Source organism: Solea senegalensis, linkage group LG12 (genome assembly GCF_019176455.1).
Source record: "Solea senegalensis isolate Sse05_10M linkage group LG12, IFAPA_SoseM_1, whole genome shotgun sequence".
NCBI lineage: Eukaryota > Metazoa > Chordata > Actinopteri > Pleuronectiformes > Soleidae > Solea > Solea senegalensis.
The window spans coordinates 14,702,300-14,723,822 of NC_058032.1; the positions used below are offsets into that span (position 1 = coordinate 14,702,300).

At 40.9% G+C, this 21,523-nt stretch overlaps 1 protein-coding gene across 1 annotated transcript; it reads left to right on the plus strand.

Moving 5' to 3' along the window:
• Nucleotides 1–323: 323 nt before the first annotated feature.
• Nucleotides 324–19,084, plus strand: zgc:66433 (uncharacterized protein LOC321250 homolog). Its single transcript, XM_044040889.1, has 16 exons — nucleotides 324–459; nucleotides 3,662–3,824; nucleotides 4,318–4,444; nucleotides 7,739–7,879; nucleotides 7,996–8,055; nucleotides 10,525–10,680; nucleotides 10,846–10,942; nucleotides 11,194–11,491; nucleotides 11,592–12,102; nucleotides 12,595–12,744; nucleotides 12,787–14,056; nucleotides 14,268–14,371; nucleotides 15,455–15,617; nucleotides 15,730–15,860; nucleotides 16,235–16,325; nucleotides 17,416–19,084. The coding sequence occupies exons 1-16, from the start codon at nucleotides 339–341 to the stop codon at nucleotides 17,910–17,912; spliced, it is 4,080 nt and encodes a 1,359-aa protein (XP_043896824.1). The 5' UTR covers nucleotides 324–338; the 3' UTR covers nucleotides 17,913–19,084.
• Nucleotides 19,085–21,523: the final 2,439 nt, after the last annotated feature.

The following is a 21,523-nucleotide window of genomic DNA, read 5'->3' on the forward strand; positions in this document are numbered from 1 at the left end:
CTCCCAACATGGACTTAATCATGTAGTAATACTAACAGGTGGAGATAGAGGAGGACTGAGATAAATATAGCAACAGCAGACATAAAATTAATGGTCTGAACCCATTGAATTGCACGATGACGCACATTAATCAAGTACCAGTGGATTCATGTTGTGATAAAATGTAACCTGGTGACGTTTTACCTAAAGCTGTTGACCAGAAGTTGTTGCAAGGAAAGTGAAGTTGGGTATTTAGAAGTTGTACATCCTCCCTCACCGTAACTTATTAAGTTGCTGTTCACTCTATATTAATATAACAACGACGGCATTATAAATCCAAGCAACATTCACGCTCATCAATGCCCTCTCTGTCTCTGGGTCTTTGTCTCATTCTCAGCAGTGACAGTGCTGCCATGGCGTCCGGACCTCCAGATGTGATGGCCAATCAGGAGCCTGCTGAGGTCCAGGAAGAGTGTTCAGGTAAGAGACTCAGTGTTCAGCTGATGTTTAACAGGGCAGATATTGTCACTATTATGTATTAAGGAACATTAGGTACATTTCTTCGCTAAAATGTGAATTCATTCAAATTAATTGAAGCACAGACAGAAGCTATGAGCCCAAAGGTTATGTAGGACAAAAATCTCATTGGCTTTAAAGGTACTGCACTGGCAAGTGTGTGTTTGACAGGAATCAGACACACACACACACACAGGATCTGGTTTATCAATCTAGATCTTCTTACTGCTGGCAGGAAATCAACTGACAGAGACGGCTATCATCATCATCATCGCTGTCATCATCGTCATTTCAAACTCCGGTACAAACAGGCTCACACAAACACACAGTTGTTGTGCTAGTGCTAGTGTCACAGTGTCCTCTGATGCTGACATGCAGGTTGAGTGAGTCCCTTTTATTTGACCTCTATGGCCGATCTGAACGACACGTCAATCGGCGATGACGACTTCTCTCCGACTGGTGCTTTAGCAGTTTAGCAGTTTTTTTTTTGATGTAAAGCTCCTGAAATAGTAAAAATTCAAGGTTCGAGGTACAAAAAACGCAAGTGTGACTGAAAAAAGAGAAATATCTAAATACTATACAACCTTGGAGTTGTTGGGATGTAAATGAATTGCTGGAGACTTATTTCTTTATTAGGTTTACTGTAATTTGGTGCAGTTTCAGGTGGACAGGTACTAATATGCTCTGTCACCCAGTCCTCTAAAACATGTTTGCCTGTTTTGACCCTCAAAAAAGTAAAGGATGATAATAACTCGAGTATTGGGAATTATCCTTCCCTCATCCTTGCAGTGAATAGAAATCACTTTGGGGGATTTTATGAACTTATACTGTGTTATTAACAAAATGCTAGCGTGTACAAGACGGTGAGTTCACTCCACCTGTGCTGATAATGCACACTTTCTGAATAATATGTCCTGGTCGTCATGTCAAAGGTCACCATGTTCTCAGTGTGTACGCTGAGATCATTTCTTCCGCTGTTGACCTTAAGAAGCTTGGATATTCTCACAATGCCATTGTGAGTGTGTGTGTGTGTGTGTGTGTGTGTGATTGTGACTGAAAGAATGTATATTTGGGAGATCACAGTATCCACAGTATGAGCTGCACTGACCTTCCATTGAAGTTCTGGCCTTTTCAAACTCTTTCTGACCATAGACCTTTAGCTTAATAGAGTATTGTGCCTAAAATAGCAGCGATAAATAGCACTAACTGCTGCTGTTTCCCCCTGATTTTTACGCCTTTGCAGCAAAGAGAGTCGACTGCAGCGTCATCACTCGCATGTTGGATTCTCTTTTAAATGAATCACTTTATTCTGTCATTCAAAACACTGGGGACTTTGCAAGCAACATTGGAGACGGCTGCATGTGAAATAATTGTTCCTAGATAATATAAAATATAGAATATATTAATGTTATAATATGGGATCTTGAGCAATTTTGAATCAAGGTCGAGCAGAGGGTGAAAGGATTACTCTCCTTGTATTATTTGCTCACTTGACTTCGCCGATTGGAGCTATATTTGTTTTTGTGTCTTTATCTCAAACACTTGTGTGTGACATTGATGCTGTGGCAAATTCCTTTTTCGATATTTCCCCAAGACTCAAAGTCATGTATTATTTATTTATCTCAATGTCAGAAGCTTCCAGACTTCAGTTTTCCGGGTCCAGGGGTAAATATATTTAGAGCAGGAATGCTCAAGGATTCTCAACAACGACAGCAAGATGGTTTAAGATTTCATACTCTACATACCAAGCATCCTTTATAAGCCACATAATATTCATTCTGGTGCAAACACAGCAGTTCACTTCTCACAGGTGAATCTAGTATTGGACAGTGTTGGAATGTAACAAAGTACAAATACTGTGTTACTGTACTCAAGTAACAAATTAACATAGTTGTACTTTACTTTGTTATTTATATTTCTAGCAACTTTGACTTTTACTCCACTACATCTCGTCCAACTATCTTTGTTACTCGTTACTACCAAATAAAATCAGAAGAAGAGTTGGTAGTGGTCTGTATTTATATAGAGCTTGTGCTAATTTATCATGACGCGAACCTCTTGCTTCACATATAGAGCTTCACATACTGTAAGTGGCCACAGCTGTCTTCACACATCTTTTTATACCCATTCACACACTGCAACATGGGGTTAAATGACACATATAGACTAGCAGAGCCAGGAATTGAACCCACAACCTTCCAGTTGAACGATATCTTGCCCTACCACTGAGCTACCATGGCTCAATCCTAAATCCTCACTTTTTAAAAAAATACTTTTTACTTATAAAACTTTTAAAAAAGCACATTTTATATCAGAAAATTACTTCTGATACTTAAGCACAGTAATTGTCATGTACTTTAAGACTCTTCCTTAAGTAATATTATAAAAAGTGAATTCAACTTGTACCAAATCATTTTCTGGTTAGATACTTGTACTTTTACGCAAGTATCCCTTTGAAGTACTCTATACAAGACTGGTATTGGGTAATATAGCCTAGAAAGGTTAAGAGTATTTAACCTTTTAACATTTTACAGATCACCATCTCTAGAGGCAACTTAAACTGACTTTGACGTATAAAATGTAAAACCACTTGACTTATAAGAGGCAGCTGAATCAAGTAAATCCTCGCACAACTGCTGCAGACTCATTAAATGCAAGAAAATGTGTTTTTGTTTTTTTTTCTTTCCATTTAATTTCTTCTGGTACTCTACTATATTTGGTTTGAATTGAAATTGAAACAGTGAGAGAGACCACAGCTCTGCTGAGTCCAGGACGGGCTGGTTCACCTCTGGGTGAATGCCTCGCTGAGTGAAAGCAATGAAAGCACTTTGTAGCTGTTTAAGGAGTTATAAATGACTTGTTGAGTTTTCCACTGCAGCGCTAATGGTGGTGCCCCCACTGGGAGGGGTTTACAAGCAAGAGTGTGTGTGGGGCTTCTCCTTGATCGCCAACACAGGGTTAATTATGCAGACAGGAGTTCATCTAAGGGCAGTGTGTAAAGATGCAGTCTGTAATTTCCTCATTAACGCATCACTGTGCAGCTGTGCTGATTCCCTGTCCTGCTGTCAGGGGAAATGTAGCTGTGGTGACTGTTTTGTCAGTTGATAACGTTTTCCTTCTCTGTCTTTCTTTCTTTCTTTCTTTCTTTCTTTTTTCGCCTTTTCAGGAAAGAAAAAGTCCAAGTTCCAGACGTTTAAAAAATTATTTGCCAGGAAGAAGAGAAAGGAGCCCGCTGGAGCTGACGCGGGGCTGAAAGCCAGCCAATCAAGCGACGATGTCAGCAAGGCACCGGAGAACAACACGCTCACTCGATCAGAGAAAGATAAGGGGTAAGATCGGACACAGGAAAACCATGACTCCAGCACTCTTATTGAGACCATCTAGGTAAATATCTCCCCTTCTGTTAAAGGGCAGAGATTATTTAAGAAAGGAAGAGCATGCTTTAACATCCATGTCCTGTTCTGCCAGACTCTCCTCAGTGGAGGCTCATGGTTTCCTGTTTTCATAACAAGTAGTAAAGTGTCTTTTCCTGTGGACAGTCCTGATTTCCTGTGTGCCACTTCCTGCCATGTCTGCTCCCGACTTTTCCTCGGTTTCACTGGATTTATCTGCTCCAGTCTTATTCATAACATATTTTAAACCAAAAAAGAAACTTATCGCATCACTGAAATTTGAAATCCACATCATTTTTGATAGTGTTTATTTTAAACCAGTGACCCAACCCACCAGCCATTCCTCTTTTACCGTGTTTATTTTGTTTTAGAAGCTGTGAACCGACACTTTCTGCTTTGTTTATTTTTTTCCTCTTCCTTGTTCCCAAAGGTCAAAGATCAGCCTGGGCAGCAAGGCCTTGTCGCATGACTCTGTCTTTGTTTCTGACTCGTCAGAAGCCAATGAGGCTCTTGGAGCGTCTCAGGACAGCATTCATGGGAAAGTGAAATCACTGCAGGTAAGAACACATGCAGTATAATACATGCTTGGTCTCTAATACCTCATTTACACCAGTATTAGTGTGTCTACAGGCTTATTTTAAATGATTCAAATGAAGGTGATTAATCATTTTCCCATTGCCATTCTTATTTCACACTGACCTGGGAAAGAAAGTTATTAGGCTTCGGCACCTGATACTTACAGGTCAAAGTATCACGTGCATAAATTACAGTCCAATCTTTAACTTCAAAACCTGAGATATGAAGAACCTGCGAGTCTTTGTTCTGACTTTAACAGGAAGGGTCAGCTCATACTTAACACATTCCGCTGAGAGCCAGTTGGATTTTCCACGTGTGTGTACAAGCCTGCAGTTCTGCTCCTACTTAAACTTGGTTCGGTGGCCGCCAGGTGTTGCACGCATGTGTACTCACGCTCTTACGCCATTACAATTACGTCTCATTTGTATATCCTTGTATTCTCTGACTGCTGACTTGCACATGTGTGAGTATTGGCAAAGTTTCCGTGGTTACCCTCTTCTTTGTTGTCACTTTTGACCAAAAAAGAAAAAAGAAAGAGCAATGCCTCACCAACTGGCCTGGAAAGTATTGCTCGGTCTTCTCGAACCAACACAGCATCATGTACAATGTCTCAAAGGCTGTTAGCATCCAACACAGTGAGGCTACAATGCAAAGCACAACAAAAAGACAGTATTTTTGATGATTGTATGAAGCGTATCATAAGATCATGCCGGTGGACTGCCAAAATAAAAGAATAGAAGCTAAATTATCAATCAACTGTCATTACGTCACTGCTAAACAAGAGCTAGCGCCATATGTAAACTTGCATTTAGTGCAGAGTCAATGCAAATTGTGTCCATTTCCACTGTAGATTGTGATAGCAGGTTATTTTTAAACTGCAGGAAAATGGGACTTTAAGTTTAAGATGCTGTTCAAATAAAAGCCAAGCTTGAGCTTTAGTGAGTAAATCCCTGTGATGTCCAGGATTCCACTGTGACTCTTCCCTCCAGGAAAAGAGGATTTGACAGCAGGGCTTAATGAGATATAATAAAACAAATGCAGAATCACTGTCTGTGTGTGTGTGTGTGTGGTCATGAAAATATCAGCTGCCATGAGCCGAATTAATAAATATAAGAGTTGACAGATAGACAATGATACCAGCTGATCTCACTTATATTTAGATTGTGTGATTCCCCCTCAGGGATGTGAACGCAACGTGGAATACATTTACAACCTCAGAGACATTTGGTGCATCCATACTTCAGTGTAATGTCTTATCATGTGGTAAATGTTGTGGAGAAGTTCAAACTGTGCCTCAAAACATAATGACTGACATGACTGGCCGAAGATAGGGGGGGAAAAAGACGAGAGTGAGTAAGTGTCTGTCACAACTGAGGTCTAAAATGGAAAGACATGAGACGCAGATGGATGGACTGACCTCTAGTTAACCTGCTCCACTGAGCTTCCTACAGGGAAGAGAGAACTAAACAAAGTCTAAAGGGGATTTGCTAAAAAAGGAAAAGAGAAAATGTTTGTGTTGGTCCGTATTGCAGATGAGACTTTGTGAAACAAGCACAGGAGGACATGACAATGCACTCTGCATTCTATAGAACAAACGTCATGCAAGACGGGCACAAACACAGCTGAGATACAAGTCATTTTGTTGAAGCTAATTCACTGATTTGCATAAAGTGAGTTTACCATAGAAAACAAGCAAATGGGGATTTCCTGATCATAATCTTCACTCTGGGAACAAGTTTTTAGCCATAAAATATTTTTTAGCATGTTATATAATAGTTAATTTTACATTTTGACATATTTTCTACTCATGAAACAACAGTTTCTCAGAATAGTCTTGCCGACAGATATGACGCAGGAGTCAATGCTACAAAATACATCTTTCAAATGAACTTTGCAGTATCCAGTTACCTACATGCTCAGCTAATTTGGTTGCAAATGGACCATTAAGCAAAATGAGGTTACTCAGGGCCAAACATGAACACAAAGCTGGGGAACAATCATCGGTATAAGATGGGGAAGAAGAGGTAGAAAGGGAAAGGAGGGCAGATGAAAGCAGGCAAGAATGCATTCGAATCCCACTCCGAACAAAGAAATCATTCATCACTTTACTGTGAAAATGGCAATATTCTACCTTTGTACCGATGACATTTAGTAATCTTCTATGCATGGTTAAACAAGTAAAAGTAGAATATATATGTAACAGTGAAGCCAATGTACCACCACCTCACAATGCACTGTTTAAGTGCAAGAGTCAAAAATCTCAGATTTCAAAACAAAAATCTCACTGGTTTTTCTAAATCAGTGTAATCACAGGAGCTTTATTGTTATCTCAACACCTGAAACTGCACTCATTGTATCAAGAGAATAAAGCACATACACATTCATGGCTCAAGTCAAATGTTTTTACACTAAATAACTTATAAGGTGAGCATCAATATATTACAGGTACCCACTTGCACCCAGTGGCTGATATGACTTTACTACTTTGGTGAATTAAGCTCATCCTGTGTCCTTATTTGAGCTGCTGCTGCTGCGCTGTTTATTAAGTTACTGTAACGACTGTGAACTTGGACTACACTGGTCTTTGTTTTTTTTTAATCAAGGACTTGATGTGTGCTAGTGGTCGGCTAAAGAAAAGCTCTATTGTCCCGTGTTTGCTTTGCACCTGAGTCACTGAGTCCTTGAGTGACTGTTACAGAGCGACAGATAACAACAAGTTTGAGTTTCTGTGATACCCACACACACACACACGCACACAGGGCTAACATAAACACTCACTCTGGCGAGTGCCAACTACCTGTCATCACAGGTCCCACTCTGTTAATTATACTGTATGTGATCTACACTGGCGAGGATTTCTGGGCTGAATCAATCACGCTTTGTACCTTTTTCTGTAAAGCTGTAGCTTATTAAACAGACTAGTCTTAGGTTTGGCTCTTTTCCATTCCTTACACATAACGACATCATGGGAAATACCCTAACTTTTATCTCAGGGCAGATAATGATTCATTAATAGAATATGTACTTCTAATGTAACTGGAGTTAACTATAAATAGATATAATGTTTAAATATTGCACAAACATACTTGGACGTATAACACATTATTATAACAGGTTTTTGACAGATATTTGATGTTTTCTGTCAATAAAAAAAGCAAAATGTACCAGTCTATCATGATAATTGTCGACTGATTTAAAAAAATGTCATGGCTGTTAAACAGATAAAAGAAAACACAGGTTGTTTAATTTGTTTTTTTGGTTTTTTTTTAATGCAGCTCCAGCTGAAACAGGCCATCAGACTGGGCTCTCCTCCATCCCTGATGTGCGTGAAGAGGGCAGATGATGCTGGAACCATGTCTGAGGACGATGGTCTCCCCTGCAGTCCACCTGAATACACCACACCTCACGCAGCCATGGTAACACACACATGTTGATTTGAATAACCTCCCACCCTCTACGAGACGTCCACCTGAACACTGCTGCAGACTACACTTCCACTACACTGATTCTTTTTTCTATCTCCATATCTCAGAAGCAGACTCAGAGGAACAGTTCAATCAGTCTGGAGGGAGTAGATAGTGATGACGACCAGGTAAACAAAAACACTAAAAGTAGAATGCAAAAGTAATTTACTACAATGAGCACTTTTAGAAGGACTGACTGAAAGTTGTGCCAATTCGTGATGAGACAAATGTCCCCAAAAACCTCATCTATCCATTTAGTTTGGGTTAAAAGCACAGTGCAAAGTATGACAAATGAGCGTTTAATAATAGTGCAGTCTAAGCATTTTCAGCCAGTCAAGAACCACAAATGGCCAGCTACAAAGACGTGCACACAAAAAAACTCTGAAAATATCCCTTTTAAAGTGCATTCCAGACCTGAGGTCAACGAGGGCCGTGCTGACTTGTGAGATGCAGTCACAGTGGCACCGTCTGGAGCTTTTCCATTCAGCAAGACCGACTTAATGGAGACACGGTATTTTTAATGTGATTTAATTCCAAGTATAGTTGATTTCAATGCAGCTTCTGTACGGAAGGTACTACAATATTTTATTGTACAAATCTCTGCTCATTCTGGATGCAGTAAATATGAAACACGGCTGACCCAGAATCAAAACACTACTGTTGATTTTTGGCTCAAATACTCTTCAGATCTACGGAAGAGTATTAGGGCCACATGTAAACAAATAAATTAAACAGCATGAATTCGGGGATCAAAGTCAGAATTCTGAGAAAAGGGTCATACAAAAACAGACTTTTTTCTCAGGATTATGACTTTTTTCTCAGAATTCATGCTGTTCTATTCATTCATTCATTTATTTATTTATTTTTACATGTGGCCCTAATACTCTTCCATAGCTGGGTACTGTATCCATTTGAGCCTAAAATCAACAGTAGTGATTGGTTCTGGTTCAGCCTTGTTTCACATTTACTGCATCCAGAAAGATTAGACAGATTTGTTATGTACAATAAAATATTGTAGTATTGTACGACGTGATACTGCGTTCATTCTTTACAGCGCCGCATTGGTTACGGAAATCTTCTTGACCACACGTTGTCAGCAGGTTTTAGGCCTCGCTCTCCCTCCTTCCACTCTCCCTAGACAAAAAAACTATAATGTTTATATGAATAACATTTATGAGCTTTTCTTAAAATACACCATTATAGGGGGAAAGTAATCTGCAGAATATGTATCCAACAAGATTCTTGCTAATACACAGCCCTATTAATAATTTCATTAAGATTTACTTGGCAATATTTCATCTGTGTTTATTTCCACCAAATAGCTAAAAAGAAATGCATACAGGAGAGACAACAGAGGAGTCAGGGTCAGTTTAGGGTCCACTAAAGTTGTATCTGCACTCCGCAGATGAGTGGAATTTAAAATTGTAGATATCCATCTGAGGATTTCCTCCCTCTGCTCTAATTCTTACAGCGACCACAAATGAATACTGTGTCTGTCACACAGTAAACAACTGTCATGTGTTCAGTGTGTGATGCTTGAGGAGGGTGTGTGTGTGTGTGTGTGTGTGTGTGTTCGGGTGCATTCCACTCTCTGGGGGTCAGCATCTCTACTTGTACTGACAGCATTCATTCAACTGACCTCTTGTAGTATCTACTATTGCTTTTTGTTTTCATTTGAAAAGGTTTAGAGATGCCCATGTGCTGCCACAAACCCAATGCAATTGAGCCAAGTAGAGAGATGAGATTTTCTTTTTTTGTGGTAGAAATTGTTCCTAAATACAGTTTTTAGTTTTCTGAAACTCTTGTTATAATCCCTTAGGTACTTTATGTGTCAGTGGGAAATATGTTAAAATGATCATTTGTGAGAGTAGAGATAGGGCTGCTTTTGCACCGATGACAGACTTGGTGTTGTTCCTGCAGATAAGGACAGCTAATATTTTTACAGCTGGAAACCCCCCCCCAACACTCTCTCTGCTCATCCTTCATTTCCTTTTGTTTCGTTATCTCCTGCCTTCACATTAAAGTGAACATCCACCACTCTCAACTCTCTCTCCTTACCAGCTAACTTAAATGTCTCTTAAAGCTTGGGAGCCCCTGGTATAAACACACAGATGATAATTCTAGGTCTGAAGAGCAGTGACTCAAATCTGTAATGTGACCAGCTGTGTCTGGAGCTGCTCCATTAGAAACAAAAGCAGACAGATTTTGAGGAAACAGTCGCATGTGGATATAATTTCCCTTGGACATGAGCAGACAAATCCAAGTTTTTGTCACTGGAGGACCTCCAGGTGTCTCCACATGAGGACACATCTTCATTTAATACATGAACAAGATGTTAAATGTCCCCAGAAGGTCCTCGATACTTAGCAGGTGACAGGGATCACCACCAGTAGATATTAGATAGATAGTAGATGCACATTAAAGGTCTGGTCTGTTTGTTTTGATTCCACTAACACTATAATCTTCTCAATCTCAGTTTTAAGGACACATTGTCAGTCGTGCACTTGTATCCACAAAAAGCCCAGGGAGCACATTTTACTCCGTTAACAAGTCACTTGTGAAACCTTCTGTCTGTGTGTCTCTCTCTGTTTTGTCAGCTTTCCCGTGGAGCCTCCAGTAGAGCAATGAGTCCCTTGGTGGTTCCTGGGGACTTCAGTCAACCGGCCAGTCCCTTCGCCTGCTTGGACAACTCTGCTGCTAAACACAAGCTGGGCCTGAGACATAAAGCCTGCAACAGGAGGAAGCCTGTCAGTGTAAGAACACAGTAACACAAACACAGGATACACCAGAAACTGGGCTGGGACCCACAAGTTGGGAACCAATGTATACTATGTATACTGTTTTTCTCAGAAATTGCTAGTATATCTAAAAAAACAGTTGGTTATTGATAATGCTGATGTTATGTTGGGGCCATGCAGAAGCTGGAGCTGAAAGAGGGAGAGTCTGCAGTGGATGGGATGCTGAACACCTCCATCACAGAGGGTTTGGAGGATCAAGAACAACAGAAGACAGAAGGTCAGGAGGTTTCTGTGGAGTTGCTTTGTAGACATTTTGATACTTTTTGATACACATAACCATAATAAGTTAAATTCACTTTTAAATATTTTGACAAATAATTACAATCAAGAATGAAACTGCCTTATTTAAATAACGTCTAACTTTATCTGTCGTCAATTATCGACTGCTGCAGACTACTCATGTACTTGCTGCCACTGTGTGTTATCAGATTGGTTTGAGATCCTTTTTTTTTTTTATCTGTTATGTAGTTTTAAGCCTCGATGAGCTGAACCCAGAAGTAAGAAGAGAAGAGGAGGAAGAAGAGAAGGAGGAGATGGAAGAGGAGGAGAAAGAGCAATCGCAGCATTCCAGAAAATCCCTGTTGAGACACAACGAGGAGAGGGAGGAGGCAGACGATTCAGAGTTGGAGGCAGAACAGGATATTTCTCAAAACCAGGACAATTCCACTCCCCCTGAGCAAAGTCTGTCAGAGGAGGAAGCCCCAGAGGCCCCGCCCCTGCCCTCCTCCGAGTCCAACTCTAGAGCCTCCTCTCTGGACAGTCCCAGGTGATTAGACGTGATTTCCTCCTTGCTTTCTGCTCTTCAATCTCTGATTTGTTTTTGTTTTCTCATCCTGTTGAGCTGACCTCTTGATTTCTGCCTCTAGTGCCACCCCAGAGCCCCCTGCTGGTGCAAGAGAGTATCTACTGGATCCTCCAGGTACCACATATGGATCAGTAGAGAACAAGGATGAAAATGAGTTGGAACTGCAAGCAGATGAAGATGGAGGCCAGGAGGACAGGGAGGAGGAGAGCTCGTTCTTACAGGAGGTTCTGAGTTCCTTGAAAACACCTCTTGTGTCTTGTTCCCTGAGCGTAGAGACTGAGGGTGTGACTCTGAAGACAGACGAGGAGACAGAGGAAACAGAGAACAATGTAGTGGACAAAGAGGATGAGGAGAAGGGGAAGGAAGAAGAAGCAGACGTGGAAGAACCTGTGAGCTATCAGTGTGTTCTCTCAGGTTCTCCACCCATGGGCCACACCGCTGAGGAAGAAGAGGAGGAGGTTTCCATTCTTCCCTGTCAGGAAGAAATGGTTCCCTCTGAAGAAGAGGCAAAAAGTGAAGAAGAAGGAGAGGAGGAAGAAGAACTGGTTGTGGAACGAGTTGTTTATAATGCTGTATGTATTTTCTATTTATATTTAGATTCATGCACTTGAAGCTGTTTTTAATCTTTTGTTTTTAAGTCATTTTCCCATTTATTTTGTAAGCAAGAAGATGGACTTATCCTTGTCCTAACAAACAAACTACTTTGTTGTCAAGTCATAAAATAGAATAAGAAGAGGATTTTATCTCCTAGTATGTTACATTTGCGTCCAAACCCAGATTTAACAGTTTAGGTAATTAATAGTTGTATATCTACTTGGATTTCCCTCAAAAGGAAAAGGGAATATGAAGACTTTCATTACATATGAGGTTAAGATATAAGTGTTGAAGAATTGTCGCACCATCTAAAATTACATGTATTAAAATGTAAAAACTTGAACCTCTTGGTAAAGTATATAAGCCTATTATGGCCAGTATAGTAGAGTATCGTCATGTCATCATTTCAGTACAGTATTGAAAGTGTGCATTGTATTATATATTATTTTATTTTCTTCTTTGTCTTCCAGCAAGAAGAAGCTGCAGAGAAAGAGGAGGTGGATGAGCTTGAACCTGAGGAGGAACGTGATACATCCATGAGAAAATGTGACATCCTGGTTCAGGATGAAGAACTGGAGGAGGAGAGTGAGACAGAGGAGGAGGCAATGGAGGTGGAGAAGGAGGCAATAGAGGTGGAGAAGGAGGCAATAGAGGTGGAGAAGGAGGGTGGAGAGGCAATAGAGGTGGAGAAGGAGGCAATAGAGGTGGAGAAGGAGGCAATTGAAGGGGAGGAGGCAATGGAGGTGAAGAAGGAGCCAGAGGTGAATGAGGAAGAATGGGAGAACAGAGAAAAGGATGATGTCAAGGAGGAGGAAGTGGAGGCAGAAATGAGTGCAGGACTGGAGGAGATGGAGGAAGCAATTGAAGAGGTGAGGGAGGACACAGAGGAGATGACGGAGACCGTCCGTGATACAGCAGAGGAAGAAGTTGAAGTTGCCATGTCGTCACAGGAGGCAGATGAAGATGTAGATTCTGTGGTTGGAGATGACACCACATGCACCACAAAACACACAAGTGGCGACGACATCGCTGCAGAACCCGGTCATCTGCAAGTTACCAAAGTGCAGGAGGTCCAAGAAAGCTCTGAGATGGTGGAGGCAGTTGTAGAGAGTGACGAACCGCAATCAGACCAAGAGGAAGATGTGGAAACACACCAACCTGATATGGATGAAACTGCACATGAGAATCTAGCTGAAGTTTCCCATGTAGACCAGAAACAAGTGGAAAAAGATGAAACTGAAGCCATGGAGCAAGCTACTGTGCCTGCAAAGCCGGCTTCTTTGTTTCTCCTGGAGACACATTGTGCGACTCCATCACAAGAAAGTGGACCTGTCTCTCCCAGTAGGACCAGTACCATCCACATTAATCTTATTTCTCCCAGTTCAGAGAAAGCTGCACCTTTGTTCCAACAGTCTCCACCTACTGCAGACGCTGAAGAAACTTTCACTGAGTCATCTCCTCCTGCTTTAGCTGCCACAAAGCAACAAGCAACACCAACAGAGGAGGAACAATGTGCTGCTGAGGAGGAAGTAGAGGAAGAGCAAAGGTCTCCTCTCAAAGACCAAGCTACACATCCCGTCCCTGTGGAGGAAACTGTCAAACAACCATCCAGCAGTCCAGAGCAGAGTAAAGTCCGCTTCACCATCGTGCCGGCCTGGCAGAGATCACAAAGTTTGACTCCTCCTTCTTCTCCACCTGCATTCATCTCCTCTGGGTCACCTGTTGTCACAGAACCCGGAGCTGAAGATGTGGAAGCTCCAACAAGGAAGGATCTTGTTGTGAAAGCAGGGCCAGCAAGTTCACCTAAGGTCGAAGTGCTGAGTCCTGGTAGAGTGAGGAATGTCGGGAGCCCCACTGTCAAACCCCAGAGCAATGCGACACTGCCTCCACCCTCCGTCAAACCTCAGACCTCAGCTGTTGCAAACACAGAAGGTACCGGCTTTAAACACAACCATTTGTTCAGTTTTATATGTTTGGGTGCTTGTGTTGTTGTCTCGTCTGGAGACAGTTCTCAAGACGTCGTCTTGAGCTGTAATTTCGGGTCCTATTTTCACTTTTGTTTTCCTGTCACGTGACAATAACTGTGTGTTTGATTTGAAATAAAGTGGACCCACAGACCAACTTTTCCACCTCCCACCTACAGAAAGCTCTGTTGTGGTGGAGGGAAACCCTGACAATCCATTTGGAGTCCGGCTGAGGAAGACTTCCGCTCTGCACCTCTTCAGCTCAGAGGAAGCAAACACAGAGGTGACTGCGCTGTTATTATATACAGATTTGTTTCTGTTTTGTGGCCATTCTGCACTCTTCAAGCCAACTGAACATGTATTTTTGCCTTTGTGAATGAAACTAAAACCATAGCCTGCTTAGTGTGGCTATCCACACTTTAGGCACCATGTTTAAAAAAAGCCATTAGAAGGCCACTTTATATTAATAACACAAATATTTAACAGTGTTTTAGATGCATGCACATCATGTGTAACTGTGGGTGCCTGCTTCATGCTCAAATTATACACAGTTATGATTTATTTCTGAAAACTGCCGGGACATTTGTCAGCCTAGTACCTACTCCCTTTTTTTATATTACAAGACTAAGGGATGTTAAATGCTGTTTAAGTGTTGAAATGAGATTTAAATACCTGATTTAAAGACGATGAAAATCAACCTTGTCCCAGAAAACACATGCAGCAGCAGCAGCAGCAAAAGCACACTGTCAGTTGTAACTGAATGACGGGTAAGTCCACCCTCACCCACTAGAGATGAACCCCCACCTAATTTGTTTGGTATATTGAACTGAGAATTCCAAGAGTTTGGAATTCCACATTAGTTAATACAAATATTCGTTGATAATTATAGCCGCAGTGCATAAGATTTGATGATGATGATTTCTTCATTGCCCAAAATGATGTAACTTAATTTGTATGTTGCATTCTTCATGTGAAAACATGAAAACTGTCAAGCAATATTATCAAACCCGAGTGAAGGAGCATGTGTGGAAAGAGCGGTAATGCCGGAGCAAACAGGGACAAGACGTGTTCAACCTGTCAAATCCTGTTCTTTTAAGTTGTAGAATCCACTTCTGAAACGATTCACCTGCACTTCAGTGTTTTCAGTCATACTACAGCTTGTTTGCAGCAACTTGCTTATTAACGCAATGTTGCTGTTGCCTCACAAATCAGTATTCAGGATTGTGACCAGGTGAGGAACCCAGAGAGAGTTGTGTGTAGCTGACGGACTTAATCAGCATTTTGTGAACTAATTTGACAATGGTTTGAATATTTAAAAGTTACAAACTACAGTTATAACTTTATTCTGATTTCCTTTCTTGCTCAGTCGGCCGTTGAATCTCCAGTTCAGCCAACCAGCTCTAAAACTGAGCCTCCACAGCCAGTCGGAGTGAAACCCTCTATAAATCATCCAGTCAGTAACAAGCCTGCCCTCCCTAAGAAACCGGACGTGCACGGAGATAGTGGAGTTAAAACCAAGTGCATCTCAGGTGTGTATACACACTTGAACACACAACACTTTCTCAGTTAATGACCTTGCACTGAGATCTCCTGATTCAGCACAGTTTAGGTGTAACAGTGTCTGCTGTGTCATTGATTCAGACCCAGCAGCAGCTGCAGCTGCAGCTCGTGGTGTTTCTACTGGATCTGAGTCTCCCAGTTGGATCTCTGTGGCCAAACAGAAACAGAGGATCTATAAAGAAAGCTCACTGGATGAGATCACTGTCAAGAAGGTAATCTTAGTGTGTCCATCTGGGTGTATGTGTGTGTGAGAGAGAAAGTATAGACTATAGTTCGACCCGATCTCAGATAAGCGGTTTACGATGGATGGATGGATGATTATATGCATTACGAGCATTAGTCTCAATGGGACGACCTCTTTCAAGAAGAGTCACATGTCGATGGTGCAAAGTTCAGAATACAGAAGAGCTATTGTGTCTTTTTTGACCCACATGACATCTGTGTGACATGACAGAGCAATAACGTCTGGAGGAAATACATTTACAATGTTGTTCTTTTTCTCATTTCCAGCCTCTTGTTATTCTTGTAAGGGCCATGGCTTTTATCAAGAATGTGCATAACCCTCTGCTCTGTTCTGTGTTATCAGGAAGAGCAAGAGAGGAAGTCTTCACTGCCAGCATACGTTAGCTCAACAAGCAAGGAGCAGAGCAACAAAACAGCCGAATTCACAGGCAAAGGTGAGGGAGAGACACACAAATGCACACAGGTCATTTGGAACTGCAAAAGAAACTGATGTACGATGGGAGCATCATAGTCTAAATGTTCATTATTTTACTTATTTTGAAATGTATATTCTACTGAACAAGCTGCAAACACAAATCAAGACACACAGATGCCAGTATTTCTGTAGTAACTACTTAAAGCACCTACATTTAATTGTTGCCTCCAAATTTCAGGGTTTAAGTGATGGGACACCGCCATCTTCTGTACAACTTGTGCTACTGCAGCTGACCCCACAGTATTGTTGTTATTATTTGTAGATGAGGGCTAAATGAGTGACCACTCAACTTGACATCAATTGCATTTCCACTCCATCCCATTGTATTTGTTTGACCATATTCACAAGTCAGTTGTCTAAACCTTGAAAGGGCCTTTTAAGACTCAACGTTTACACAGAATTTTAATAATATATAATATAATTTTATATATATTATATATGAATGTCATGTACAGTGACTTATTCTCCACACACAGTAGAATTTAGTAGTATGTATGTGAAAACTGAACACTCCAAATTGATCTTGGGTGTGAGTGTGGGAGTGGAGGATAACGTTGTAGAAGATGAGTGAGTTAGTGAGTGAATTAAGTGTACTTGCAAATGTAATCCTCAGGGGTAACTGCAACATTCCCTGTTGTATCCACTAAAAGTATTTATAAATATTGCAATAACAATAATAATAATATAAATAATAAATATACACAGTTTTCTCACTGGCAAAAACAAGCACTTTCAACGGACATTACGGAGAATTTCACAGTTGCCTCACAGGAATACATTGTTATGATATCTGCAATGTTGAGGCTGCTGATCTCACTGGATATTACTTTTCGCTTTCACACCCACAGTTATTAACATAGAGCCCATGTCTAAAAATCACACAATTCGTGCATTAGTGTTTCACAGCTTCTCGTCAAATATTTTGTGTCTCAGTGATGTTTGATATCATAGCAGTCAGTTCTATTTCTTTTAGGAAATACTTCCAGTTTGTTAGTTTATGGATACAAATGTTTATTTGATTGTCTTTCGAATTGTTTTTTCTTTTCTAGTGAGTTCGCTGGAGTTGAGTAAGCCGTCGGCGTCTGTAGAAAAGGAGGCAAGGAAAAGTCTCTCTCCTCCGACTCCAGTGCCACCTCAACCTTCAAAAGTCCACTTGCTGCCCTGTGCAGTCTCTCCAAAACCCTACGTTCCCCCTGCCACAGCCAAACATCCAGACCAAAAATCCCTTTCAGCTCCAACTACGGTTCCAGTTTCACTAAAAGCCCCCTCTTGCACAAGCCCAACATCTCTTCCCAAACCTGCCTCTTCCTTATCTCCTCCCTCTAAGACTCCCCAGCCCCCGAGTGCTGCCGTCACCCCTGCACCTTTTTCATCGAGAACAGCTCCAGAAAAGTCTGCTTCGAGAGCTGCAGGTCTCCCTGGACAGACCACATCCTCCCAGCGAGGCCTGCCTCCCCCCGCTTTGCCCCAGGACGAGCCTCCATGGATGGCACTGGCCAAGAAGAAGGCCAAAGCCTGGAGTGAGATGCCTCAGATCGTCCAGTGATGGGCCAGGTTTAAGTAAGGTTGTGCACTTTGGCCTAAGCTGGCCCATAAAGTGTGGTCTGGACGGACCAGAATGCATTTGCACACAAAGAGTTGTTGTTTGTTATTTTACTGGCTCCAGGCTTTAAATTGGTACATCCTCCCCAGACACAGCTAGAGACGGGCTCTGTTTAACCCCCTCCTCTACATCCTTATAAGTCATAGTCATTTTCTAAATGACAAAAGTAGGACCCCAAAAGTTGCATTCAAGAGTTCATATTTTTTCAGCAGTCTTTGCATTTTATACGGTGCCTGAACGAGAGGAAGTACATAAAGTGTCACAGCAGAAAATTTTATATTTTATCTACGGTAACGCAAATGATCTCTGCCTGTTATCACTAAAAATTTCAGGGAGGGGGAGAAGACTTAACTTTTAATTCACAGGAGAATAACACAAAGTAAATCTTGGGGTTTGCTTTTCATTTATTCTGTCTTAAAAAGTGTGTGTGTGTGTGTGTGTGCGTGTGAGAGAGAACAGTGATGTGTACTCACATTTATATGAGATAATATTCATGTTGAGCTGGAGAAAAATGCTGCTGCTCGTCATGAGTTTGGGTAAAAAACAAAATTGCTGCAGAGCCACAGGGTCTCTGTGTATCAGGTTCTTCAGACAAACGTATTTTATTCTAATTTTATCCACACATACTAACCAGTGATGTTTGTTGTGTTTGTGTGCCGAGTGTGTCCAACGTGTTTCAGTTTGTCAGTGTAAATTATATTTTTAATTTTCTCTTTGGAACCTAACCACAAACTTATCGGTCCGCATCCGACAGAGATCATAAACCATACAAGATCGGCTGTTCAGAAACTAAGAAAATCTACCATCACACTGACCTTTGTGTCTTTTTAATGTTTTTTTTACTGCATCATCCTGCTGGCGTGGTCGTGTGGGTCCGGTTACAACCAAGCATGTAAATAAATCATACTTAGCCACTTGGAAGTCGGTTTGCTGCAGAATGCAATGCATTGCTAAAGGAAGGCAAATGTCACGTTTTCCTTTGTGTCGATTAAATCTATGTATCTCACAGTAACTATAAATGTTTTATGCATTTTCTTTTATTTTGTATTGCCTTTCGAGGATTTGTCTTGTACATACAATGTGTAGTAAAGAGCAAATTAAATCACTTTTCCTGAGCCTTTTTATTCCTTATATGTCTGACTGTCCAAACATTTAATTAAAAAGGAAATTAATTTAGCTTGCAGCATAAAAAAGCCAAGTGGAGTCAGTGGATTTGAAAGTGAAATGCCACTGTGTCCAACATACTGATGAAACACTATTTTTCAATCTATATGGTTGTATTTTCATGTCAATTGAACATACAGTATATCCTCTCTCCATAAATACACTGCTTATATATTATACATAGCTGTAATGATAATGGTACTTTTGCTATGTTTGATGTAGTTTTTAGACAAATAGTGAGACCAGACTGGGTTTCAGTGTCCACCAAGGACAAATCACGCCTTGAGAGTCCAATAAACACATTATAATCAACAACATCATTTAGAATGTATGACGCAGTATCTTGTTGTATTATGTATAAAAAGACATACACATGTGTGTAATATATAATATACATGCTTTGTTTAGGTTGTCCAAAGGAATGCACGTCATTGCAGTGTCCAAAGAAAAGCTATGTGTACAGGAAGCTGTGACAGGGCTGCTTAAATTCCCCAGATGTCTTTTCTGGGTGAGTTAGGTAACCCTGCTGTTGCCCTACTTCTGATACATGCACTGTCTCACTGACACACACACACGTTTGAGTAGCATTCATAAAGAGGACATTTGCATAATGACAAGACATTGACATAATGCATTCCCTAGCCCCTCCCCTAACCCTAACCATCTAACTAAGTGCCTATCCCAAACTCAATTCTAGCCATAACCCTAAAACCAAGTCTAAAACACTCCAAAAGCCCCTTTTAGGGGTGACTGAATGTGAGGACCACTTTCCCAAAATGTCCTTACTTCCTCAGGTTTAAGTTTTTTTGGTCCTCACAAAGTCACCCATACAAGAACACACACACAGACACACACGCGCGCACACACACACACACACACACACAGCTATTCTTCATAGGACACTGTATTGTCCCTAACTTTAACCATAACTAGTTAATTCTAACTGTAACCTTAACCTAACTACAATCTTGGCCAAAGTTAACCAGCTCCCCAGAAATAAGCTTCTGCCTCATTAGGACCAGGTTTTGGTCTCCATGAGGACTACTGCTCCCAACAAGGCCAGTGTTTATGCCAGAAAAGGTCCTAAAGAGGTAAGAAATAAGCACTCATACACGTAATGCAAAATAGACCTGTCAAGATGTACTCTGTGTGTGTGTGTGTGTGTGTGTGTGTGTGTCCATGTCCAAGTATCCAGGGCGATGACTGCTGGGCACTGACCTTCTCATTTACAGGTTATATAAGCAACAAACTTGGCAAGAATCAGAAACACAGGGGTGAGAAGATGGAGGATAGAGGATGGAGGGTATTATAAACCCCTCACATGTCGGAACACACATTTTCACGTTCAGCATCAGTTATTAACACATAATGTGTCCAGAGTAGGGATTAATACGAAGCCACCTTATTGTCTTAAAACTTTTTAAAAGTTTTCATAAGACAGTTCATTTACGTGTGTCACTTTATATCATTTTTTAAATTTCAGGGATTTATTTTTAGCTCTGTTATATCAGAACGAACCTAAGGCTAGAGGAGTGGGTCTGTCACTCCACTGATGAAATATTTACTGAAATATCACATTTCATTCTTTGCAACTATCAAATTAGATTCTGTGAAACGTGATAGAGATACTGATACAGACATAATGAATTCTTCATACCTTGGTAATGTGTCACTTTGTATGTTTTCACTTTTCAGTGTAGTGTTTCAATATGCGACCAGAAAGCCATACAATTTAGTTCACTTATCGTCCGCGTCAGAATAGATTGGAACAATTTTAGAGATAAGCACAAGTTAACATGATATCTGACAGGCTGATCTTCCATGTGACCTCTGCTCTGAGGTCATAATCTCACGGTGTCCATGTTTCCAGTGACATTACAGCAGATCATTTGATCCTGAGACTATTGTCACCATCATGACAGTGAATTTTTAATAAACACAACTGACCAGTTTAAACCTGCAGTGAGAACTAACCTGTCTTTCCATCTGAGTTACCAGTGAGAAAACCACACAATCCATGTGGACACTGTTTTGTGTTTGCAGCTTAAGACGGATTACAGTTTTCCATTATATATTATGACTCACGTTGAAGTCAAAGCATGTTAATTTGTAAAGATGAAGCCACGTAGTCACTTAGTTGTGAGAGTAGAAAATGTCCACATTTACCACAAATGCGCCATTAAAGAATTGGTTTTGTCTCTCCGTGTCTTCATGCAATATTTCTGTCTATCCTGAATACTCTCTCTTTCTTTCTTTCTTTCTTTCTTGGCTTGTTACTCTTGTTTGTCCACATACACATGCTTGCAAAACCACACTCCGCCCCTCTGTCCTCTTTCTCCTGAAAGTGCAGTCTGCTGGACTCTGTGTCCATCTGTGGCATTCACATTTTG